The sequence below is a fragment of the Lupinus angustifolius genome, chromosome LG05, assembly GCF_001865875.1.
Source record: "Lupinus angustifolius cultivar Tanjil chromosome LG05, LupAngTanjil_v1.0, whole genome shotgun sequence".
NCBI lineage: Eukaryota > Viridiplantae > Streptophyta > Magnoliopsida > Fabales > Fabaceae > Lupinus > Lupinus angustifolius.
In genome coordinates this window covers 8,349,115-8,359,797 of record NC_032013.1, presented here as the reverse complement: position 1 = coordinate 8,359,797, position 10,683 = coordinate 8,349,115, and the positions used below count along the sequence as shown (strand labels likewise).

Below are 10,683 nucleotides of genomic sequence, written 5' to 3'. Positions count from 1 at the left end.
TTTACACACAGAACCGTAAACGTCACATACTTATAGAATATTGCAATTTTTTTTAAAGTTCAAATATCACTTTTTTGAAACCAACACTTTTAAAAAAAATCACATTTAAAAAAATGATTTTTGAATGATTTTAAAAGTGTTTTTCTAAAATGAAATTTTAAAAAATGTTTTGTTGAGATAATAGTTTTTAAAATAACAATTTTCTTTAATAATATTTTTTAGTTCTAATAAAAAATCAAATGCATTGAATATTCATTCATTCAAATCCATGAAAATGAAGTCATAGATGGATTGAAATTCATCTATTAAGTTTGAATATGAATGAATTAAATAACTTAAAATATAGTTTAGATGAATTTTTTGGTACATAATTTAAATGAATTTATATAGATTGATGAATAACTTTTCATTCATCTATTCACTTCCAAATCCATTCATTTGACACCCTTAGACAATTCCTAAACGTCCATCATGTTCCTAAATTTTTATTCATTTGAAATTTTTTATTGTTAATATTATTCAAAAATTAAATATTTTCATATATTTTATGTTTTAATTCAAAAATTATAGAATTAACAGGAGAGTAATACGTAACTAGACTTCTCTATCATAAAACTTATTTTTTTTTTATTTTTTTATTTATATATACATATATTATTAATTAATTGATTAAAGAATCGCCCAAATAATTAAACCTCAGTATAAATAACATTATTTAAATTTTTTGACAATCTAAAAATAAGTGTAATATATATAGTTGGTACTTTACCAAATATTGATTTATATTACTTATTTTAATAATCAGTTATAATAAAATTTGATAAATAGATAACATAATAATAGTATAAAAATTATCATATGTATACTTTTTTCTCAAATAATGTTATTTAAATATGGATATAAATATGATAAGATTATAAGTTTAATCTAAAATCAATCCAACCTAATCTAATCCAATCAAAATCAGAAACATCCTTTTGTTGTCGCATGAAAACAGCCTATAAAGGAAACGTGAAAGACTTAAACGTGTGTCACTCACTTATTTGCTTTCATTATCTCAATCAGACACCGCCTTCTCTCTCCTTTATACGTTGTCGTCTCATCTTCTTCTTCTTCTTCTTTCCAACGCAACCCTCTCAATTTCATCACTCTCTCTAACCAAACCCTAATCAATTCGTCTCTCTCATTCTCAAAGGTTTCACTCTCCCCTCACTCCTCTTTTCTTATCTCAATTTTCCATATATGACTCAATCCCATTATGTTTTTTATTTTTTAATTTTTTTTTTAATTTTATCTCTTTTCAATTTTGTTATGTCTCTTGTTTCGTGGATCGATTTTTTGTGTGGGAATTGTCTGCTTTATTTGTACCGTGCGAAAAGTTTTATTTTTTTGAACTATTGTATTGTTCTATTGGATCTTTTCTTTTACACTTAGTTCTTCTATTGGATTTTATGTCGTAGTGTTTATTACTAATCGTTTTTTAGTGTGTATTAGATTTATTTATTTATAGTGGCTAAATGATACCTTGGAATACTTGTTTTGTTTTGGATGAGTAAATAAAAAGTTTGAAAATAGAACCAAGATGATTTTGGACAAAAACTATATGTTCATTCCATATTTTTATTGTTATATTCACCAAGTCCGAAGTGATTTAAATTCCTGTTTTTTCTTTGTTTGCTACCCTTGATATTTGCATTCATGATTGATTTGAGTTGTGCCCGTTTAAGAGGCCAAAACTCACTAACTTTTTTTAGGCCAAAACTCACTAACTTTTTTTTCATTCACAAGATATGAACGTGGAACTTCGCCTTTAGGGGAAGCAAGTTCCTTCCATCTCTGATCAACCAACTTTGGTTTTTCTTTTGAATTTTAAACCCTAACAAATGCATGTGATGTATTTGTGATGATTTGTTTTGTTCCTTTTTGTACTAGTAGTTTTTGTTTCTATTTGGTGATGAAGTATTTTTATTAGATTGGGGAGAGTTTGTATGGATTTCATGGCATTGAATAGTTGGATTGGTCATTCAAATGCTATTGATTAATTCTTCTCCACCTTCAACAGAATTAGTTGTTGTTTGACATGTCTTAGATTATCTTTTCGCACCGTTTATGGTATGCAAGCTTCATACACTATTATTGAATCTATGTAAATTGTCTGAAACAAACTTTTATGTGACATCATCAATATAACAATATCAAGTTTGATTTGTTCAATTGCAAAATGGATTGATGGGTATTTTTATTTACAGCTTGCAATCATGGCTGGGGTGGCACCTGAAGGATCACAATTCGATACTCGTCAATTTGATTCCAAGATGAATGAGTTGTAAGTGTTTTATCCTTGCTGAAAACGGTTGATATACACCAGTGTTCTCCTTTTCCTTTGCCCATATTAGAGTGATCATATTACTGTAAATGTGTAATAAGCTCCTCCGTTTTTTATAGTTATATGATAATTTTTTTATTTGATGTGTTGGTGGGCAGACTTGCAGCTGATGGGCAAGATTTCTTTACTTCCTATGATGAAGTTCATGATAGTTTTGATGCTATGGGATTGCAGGAGAACCTTCTGAGGGGTATTTATGCATATGGTATGTCCATTAACACATGAGTGTACTATAATTCCTTTTAGCATGTCATTTTATGGAACCAGTTAGCTATCAGGTGCGGCTTTATGTTGTTGCACCTAACAAAGGCAGGACTTTTCTCATTCAATTATCATAATTTTCATATTGGTTGCCCTTTTATTTTGTCCTAGCTCTGCCCCAGATTAACAATTTTACACCCTTTTTGAGAAGTCTGGTTTATATAATTTTTATTCACATCAAATATGAGATTGATTTATGATAAAAGAAATTATGCTCTCGTCATCTTCAGTACTACTTGCCTTCTCTATTTTGTCTTTTCACCGATAACTGATTGTTCTTCCATGACCAATTTGATCAAAATTCTGTGTAATTTCTTCAAAGGTTTTGAGAAGCCCTCTGCAATTCAACAAAGGGGCATTGTTCCTTTCTGCCAGGGACTTGATGTTATTCAGCAAGCACAATCTGGAACTGGAAAAACTGCTACATTTTGCTCCGGGGTTTTGCAGCAGCTTGACTACAGCTTAGTTGAATGCCAGGCATTGGTTCTCGCTCCCACTCGTGAACTTGCACAACAAATTGAGAAGGTTATGCGAGCACTTGGTGACTATCTTGGCGTCAAGGTTCATGCTTGTGTGGGTGGGACCAGTGTTCGTGAAGATCAGCGTATTCTTTCAAGTGGGGTTCATGTTGTTGTTGGTACCCCTGGTCGTGTATTTGATATGCTGCGGAGAAATTCTTTGCGTGCTGATCATATTAAAATGTTCGTGTTGGATGAGGCAGATGAGATGCTTTCTCGGGGTTTCAAGGATCAGGTTCTCTCCCTGCACTACTTTTTTATTTCAATTTTTAGCACACTTCGATAATGGGATGTAGTGGCTACCGTTAAGCTCGTAACTATCTGTAAAACAGTGTATATATTTCATGCAACATCTCTGGGCCTTTGAGTTAGTTTAAAATATATTTTGGCCCTTGCATCCTGCACCTAATGTTGTAAGATGTAATCTGTTAGCTTGTTGATAATGTAAATTCATTAATGACTAATTGAAGCTGAAAAAGGGTGAGGGGGGTTGTGACGTTGATCTATCACTTTCTCAGTCTCTTTGCTTGTCTTTTTTGTCTATATCTTTTGTTGCATATGTTTTAGAATAAGTACTCATTGTACTATTTGGGATTTATTTTAATAAACTTTTCTATGATTAAGTGTTAGTTTTTTATGTTCTCCAAGGTTCAATAGCAGAGTATTGCTGGCTATTAATAAAATTCTTTTTGCATAGTGGTACGCTCTACCAGTTACATGCACTCTACAATAGGGAAATAGGATAAAAGTTATATATGTACTTTCAACTTGATCTGCCTGTCTTATCGTTAAATTCTCCTTCTGACTTGTTACTTTCTTTTTTACCCATCTTCCAGATCTATGACATTTTTCAGCTGCTACCACCAAAGATACAGGTTGGGGTTTTCTCTGCCACCATGCCACCTGAGGCCCTAGAGATCACAAGGAAGTTCATGAATAAACCCGTGAGGATTCTGGTAAAACGTGACGAGCTTACTCTGGAGGGTATCAAGCAATTTCATGTCAATGTCGAGAAGGAGGACTGGAAACTTGAGACGCTTTGTGACCTCTATGAGACTTTGGCAATTACCCAGAGTGTTATCTTTGTGAACACCAGGCGCAAGGTCGATTGGCTGACAGACAAGATGCGAAGCCGTGATCACACCGTGTCAGCCACCCATGGTGATATGGATCAAAACACCAGGGATATCATTATGAGGGAATTCCGTTCTGGATCTTCCCGTGTTCTTATCACCACAGATCTTTTGGCCCGTGGTATTGATGTCCAGCAAGTCTCACTTGTCATTAACTATGATCTGCCTACTCAGCCAGAGAACTATCTTCATCGAATTGGTCGAAGTGGTCGGTTTGGGCGAAAGGGTGTTGCTATTAACTTCGTGACCAAGGATGATGACAGGATGCTGGTTGACATCCAAAAGTTTTACAATGTGGTGATTGAGGAGCTGCCAGCCAATGTTGCTGATCTCCTTTAATTTGTTTTTTGCTTCATTGGAATGCATTTACTATGGAGTCTGCAGTTATCATTTTATTTATCGGTCTAGGGCCTCTCTTAAATTTGGGGGATCAAGATTTTGTGCATTTGTTTTGTACTTCTAGTGTCTTAAGAAAGGTTGCAGAATGCATTTGCTAGCTTTGGATTTAAATACTTCAAAATTTTGTTTTAATGTGTGGCAGTGTTTATGTAGAGCTGGAACTCGTTAAACCGTCTGGTCGGACATATATTTGACTTAGATCCATTTGTTAACAACCAATTCATTCTTACAAGTGAGGCTCCTCTAAAGTGCAAGTTTTAAATATGATGCCAATCATTCTGTTATGTTATTTCATGCTATAGAGTATAGATTACTGCATTTTACCCACTGAAGTGCAAGTTACACTTAAGTTGGAGACTACGTTGCCTACTCCAACTTAACAAGAGGTGCTCCCTTTGTTGCAGAAATATGATATAATGATTAGTTTGCCATTGCCATGTATTTGGGAATTAAGATGAGTTATATTCTCCTGAGTTTTGAAAATACTATAAGGATAGGAAAGTGCTTGAGTTAGTGGTCTAGAGTCTTGACTGGATGTAGCAACTTGGTCTTGCTGTTATCAAGTGTCCATAATGGGGAACAAATATCTTATATTACAAAGTGTGTCAACTCTATATGATACTGTATTGTGATTGATTGAAAAAATGTATTTAAGTTAAAAATTAATGATTAAGTATTTTTTTGATCAATCATAAATAATGACATATAGAGTGATACGTTTTTATAGGATGGAAGATGTCCACTCCATAAACCACTTAACCCTGCTTAGAGCACATCTGTTATCCCAATGATTATATCATTCTATGTACCAAAGATTGTAAATGGTTAAAAAACTGTATTTAAGTTAAAAAAAATTAATTATAAAGTATTTTTTATGACCAATAATAATTCATGGCAATGAAATGCTGCATATTATAACACAGAAGATATGCACCCGTTTTGACTAATTGGGCTGGTTTGAATGTTATGGTGGGTTGAACTTGCAGGGTGTATAGTATATATCTATCTATCATGATTTCTTTGCCTTTCTTTACTCGCATGGGTTGAACTTGCAGGGTGTATACTGTATAGCACTTTCTTCAATATTGAAAGGGGCTATTAGGATGTAGAAATTCGGTTTGATTTGGTTTTTGGTGCATTTTAGTGATTGAAACGATAAAAAATATATGGTTCTGTTCCGCTCAATTAACCGCAAATGTAACTATAAGAACCGAACCAAACCGCTCTTGAATGGTTCGGTTCGGTTCCACGGTTTTTTCATTTACTTTTTCATAAAAAATCTTTCATGAATTGAAAATTAAAAATGTATTACAAGAGATATTGTTTTGTCTATAAAAGGATAAACATTACTATTACTATTATGAAAAATTATGAATCATAAAATTCATGATTAGTAACATATATATGAATTAGTAAAATATATAATAGTTACATTTATAACTTTACATTTCATAATTAGTAACACACGTAACAATACGTATATAACAATATATGATATATGTTAGTTTCAAACTTAATATCACAGAAGTTGTAAATATGTTGCAAATTATAAGACACTAAGAAACAAAAAAATTCCCTCGAAGTATTCATCCTCTCCCAAAAAAATTCACCCAGTCCCCATTTTCATTCGTTATTTATTCATTGATTGAAGAAAATGGAGAAAATTCCAATCCTTAAATAACATATCTATATATATTTATATATAAAACACTAGATCGAACTTTCATTAAGAATTACTGACTTGTGAGAAATAGATAAAAAAATGTTGCGAACAGATAAAAAAAAGGTATCTCCACACTTTATACATCATTTAGGACAGGGAAGTATTTCAAATTCAAATATTTCATTACTTAATCTAAACATATTTCATCACTTGAAAAAGATTTAATATTTGTGTACTAAATATATAACAGTTTTTTTATACTATCGATAATCATTTACTATTCATATTGATATAAATGAATAATGGATTGATTGAGTACAGACAATTCAGAATCTTATGAAAGTCACTCTCAAAGTAGAAAGCAAAAACCTCGAAAAATTTAAGTTCATTGATCATTCCCAGTTTCCCACTAAACACACCATCTAGAGAAGAAATAAATGAATAATGTTAGTTACACATTCTTTTAAGATAAAATGATGTATATATTAACAAGAGATTTTTACACTATTACTTACTATATTATCCTCATTTATTTACAATTATCACTGCTTTTAAAAAAAAGTATTTCAAATGAAAAGTGAATGGTGCACTGACCTATAAATCTTTACACTGTTAATATATATATTATACTCTTTTTTTAACTACATTATCATTATGAGAGGTGAATGAGTTCCAATTAGTATTGACATTTAGGGTCGTCTGCCTTGCCCATGTCCATACAATGCATATCAAAATTAGGACGGATATGAACATACCCGTTTTTAAATAAGACACGGGCAGAGCGAGCTTGTGGACCGCCCTAAATTAAAAAAAACTAAAAAAAATATAGCACATAGAACATTGTAAGATATTATATATTGTCTCTTATTTTTTATTTCACTGTTGAAACATTGCAATATTTATGTTATAATACTTGAGATTACATGGATGCGTTGTGTGATTCAAAAAATAAAACATAACACATTGGTTTGCATAAATGAGACATATAGTTAATTGGTAAGTATCATATTTTGGAAAAATGATACATTGTGCTTGAGTGGTGAGAACATAAATTACTTTTATCATATTTGGCCTATTAAAATTCTTATTGTAATGTTCAATGATGCCCAACCACCCATTTAAAATACGTGTGGATGAAAAGAACATATTGGACGAACATTTTATTAACCAATTCCTTGATATAGTTGCATTTTCATACGGTCTTACTAAACTCTTAATCATAGACTGTCAATATAGTTGGTCAATGAGTTATTATTTAACTTTGCTGATATTAAAAAACTATTAAATTCAGAATATAATACTATTTAAATTTTTATTCTGGATATATAAATTTGTCATTATATAAGTATCTTATAAAATAGTCAACAAAACAAAATTTCACAAATAAGTTGAAAACATAACCAAATAATAAAATAACATATCTTTTACGTTTTAGTTGCAAGATAAATATACAAATATATTTTAAACTTAATTACACAACATCATTTTTGTTCTAACATAAGCTAATAAATAACAACTATAATTATAAATAAATTATAAAGAACTAGACCTTTTTTCTTAAAATAATGTTGTTTTGACATTTTTTTTAAAATTGATTGAACTGACCGAGCCGAGCTGGTCCAACCAGGTAAGTCACCAATTTTACGACCAAACTCACCGAGTAGAACCGGCTCATAGCAAAACAAAATAGCTTTTACTATGGAGATGTTAATAAATCTCTTTTCTATGCTCTTCCCTTTTGTCTTCTCCTTTGTTTAACTTAATAATCCAAGGAATTTTATCTTTATGTTTCTACTAAATGTTTGAGATCATTTAATTTGTTAATGATATTTCATGTGTCAGTACTAGCAATTGTGAATTTTAGTGATCACTATGATTGTGGGTGTCAAAGCCTTTGCACATGAGTTCGCATTGTTCCTTAATGTTGTGATAGGCTCAATAGAAGAAAAGAGATATTCTCCACCTCCAATTAAAAAGTACTATTTAAATAAAAAGAAAAGTCCTGAAAAGAAAAGTTAATATTTTTATATTATTTGGTGATATATGATAAGTTAAAAAGAGAAATAATATTTTTTTTGGTAAAATTTGTGTTCCTAATAGAGGAGGAAAAAAAAACCACTGATGACGTCCAATTAGATAAAATACTTTCATATCAGGAAAAAAATCATCTTATTTTTGTCCAACTCTTTATCATATATCTTATGAAATAAACAAAAGCAAATGAGAAAAGTATGGATAAAGACATGAAGTGCATGCATTATATTTCTTGGTGCGAATTTTATAATGGATGATGAGTCACATTTATAGGATATAAGGTGAGGCCAAAAATGGTGTGATAAATGAAACAAATCGAGGACAATCAATCATGATAAATGCATGGACATCTACATTATAAATTATTTTATATACCCTATCTTTATTTCTCATCTGTATCCTCGTACTGGAGGCAATCATGTCCGAGCCGAAAACATCCACAGATATATAGGACTAACTCTTTCAGCATATATTTTTTCATCCACATGACTCGAACCTGAGACATTGCTTAAGAGAAAACGAATCAAATATGTATTACTTGAACCAACACGACAATGGTATAATATATAAGAAGATCATGTTATAATTAAATGATTAAAAGTTTGAAATGGATATTTGGTTTGGTCACCAGGGTGGATAAACTGCAACCATATTCATATTTTTAGCTCATTCAAAAGTAACCGAATTTTAGCTTAGTTTTTAAACGAATTTTAGCTTAGTTTTTAAACGAATTTAGTTTTTGGATAAAATCTAAAAGCCCACCAAAGAAATTTTCCAAGTTTGGACGCTTCTGCTTTTTATTTTCTATTTCTTCCCCTCAACACCTGAATTCAAGCAATAAAATTCGGATTTCTTTAAACAGACCAAATAAAAACAAAATTAGTCAATCAATTTATCAAAACTTAGTTTCCTATAGGAATTTCCATGCACCCCTTTTTCATAGTTCCTAGAACATTGGCCAAAAAACAAATAATTGCATAAACACATAGCACAAAACATAATAGTGCTAAAAAAATCACAGACCCCATTTCAGAAGTTAATTATCTATCATGGGAAGAAGAGTTCCTGATTATCATAACGTCTCATTGATAGAACCTTTTCTATATTTTTCATTTTCCATTGTAGGATTCATTGCAAGCATTGCTATAATCACAACTTTATGTAGTGTAAGGTTTAGAAGAAAATCACCAGAACCTTCAACATTGTCTGATTCATCTGAAATGAACAGGGATTCAAGTGCATCTAATTCTCTATCCAAAGCACCAATATCATTGGAACAACAACAACAACCTCGTACTTCTGCAGCAACAGAAATGGACAACAATAATGACATGTTGATAAAGGAGTTACCTCTTCCACCAGCAATGCAGGTTCATAATGATTCAAATATCCCTATTAATGTGAAAAGAACAGCTTCTGAAAGAAGGGTTTCATTTAACATGAGCCTGAAATTGCCAAGGAGCTTTTCAATGGTGAAAAACAAGGATCAACGTCATAATAAGGAGGACAATGAGATAGGAAAGAAAGCTAAGTTGAAACCTGATGAATCTGTGTGGATGAAAACAATTATACTAGGGGAGAAATGTAACCCTGATGAAGAAGAAGATGCTATAATCTATGAAAGAAAAGGGGAGAAAATCTCAGCATATCATCCTAAAAAGTCTACTTCTATGTCACTTTCTAGACAATGGTCTTATATTGATCCTGAGGCACTTTCTGTACCACATGCTCAATCTAATGAAGAAAGAATTAATAATATGTGACATTTCAATTAAATCAATTCTGACTGAGGTAAAGTTTTTAGAAATTTAGAACAGTTTCTTGATGTTATTATCATGTCATTTTTTCATATTTGGATACATTGAGCAAATAAGGAGTGATAATTGCATTATATAAATCCAGCCATTAAAATCATATTAAGAAATTTGGAAGGAGTGATAATTGATTGCATCATATTAATAGTATAAAAAATCGTATTATAAAATGGTAGAGAAGTTTGAAAAAGGAATGAATCATGAAACATATGAATATATTAGCACTAGGTATCTGAGGTCTGTATGATTCTTATGTAACATTCTGTCGTACTCGGAACATGCCTTAACAAAGAGAAAGGAAGAACCCTGCTAATTAGTGAAAACCCTAATCAATTGAGCAGTGGTACAAATCACTTTCTAGTAACTGTTAAATTTATTTTGTAACACATCTTCGAAACCACATTCCTTTTCTAATTAAAATTGGGTATCTATTTCATGTAGATTGAGGAGCTCAATATTCTTAATTTCATTATTA

At 31.2% G+C, this 10,683-nt stretch overlaps 1 protein-coding gene across 1 annotated transcript; it reads left to right on the top strand.

Annotated features, from left to right (window-relative positions):
- LOC109347634 (eukaryotic initiation factor 4A-15) lies at window positions 1,037-4,958 on the top strand. Its single transcript, XM_019587574.1, has 5 exons — window positions 1,037-1,195; window positions 2,250-2,326; window positions 2,485-2,591; window positions 2,970-3,400; window positions 4,002-4,958. Exons 2-5 carry the CDS (start codon window positions 2,259-2,261, stop codon window positions 4,635-4,637), a joined length of 1,242 nt encoding a protein of 413 aa, XP_019443119.1. The 5' UTR covers window positions 1,037-1,195; window positions 2,250-2,258; the 3' UTR covers window positions 4,638-4,958.

Bases quoted from the DNA above. Each gene is read 5' to 3' on its own strand.
- LOC109347634 (XM_019587574.1), top strand. From the start codon at position 2,259: ATGGCTGGGGTGGCACCTGAAGGATCACAATTCGATACTCGTCAATTT. The intron at 2,327-2,484 runs GTAAGTGTTTTA...GTTGGTGGGCAG, and splicing joins GATTCCAAGATGAATGAGTT to ACTTGCAGCTGATGGGCAAG. The intron at 3,401-4,001 runs GTTCTCTCCCTG...CCCATCTTCCAG, and splicing joins CTCGGGGTTTCAAGGATCAG to ATCTATGACATTTTTCAGCT.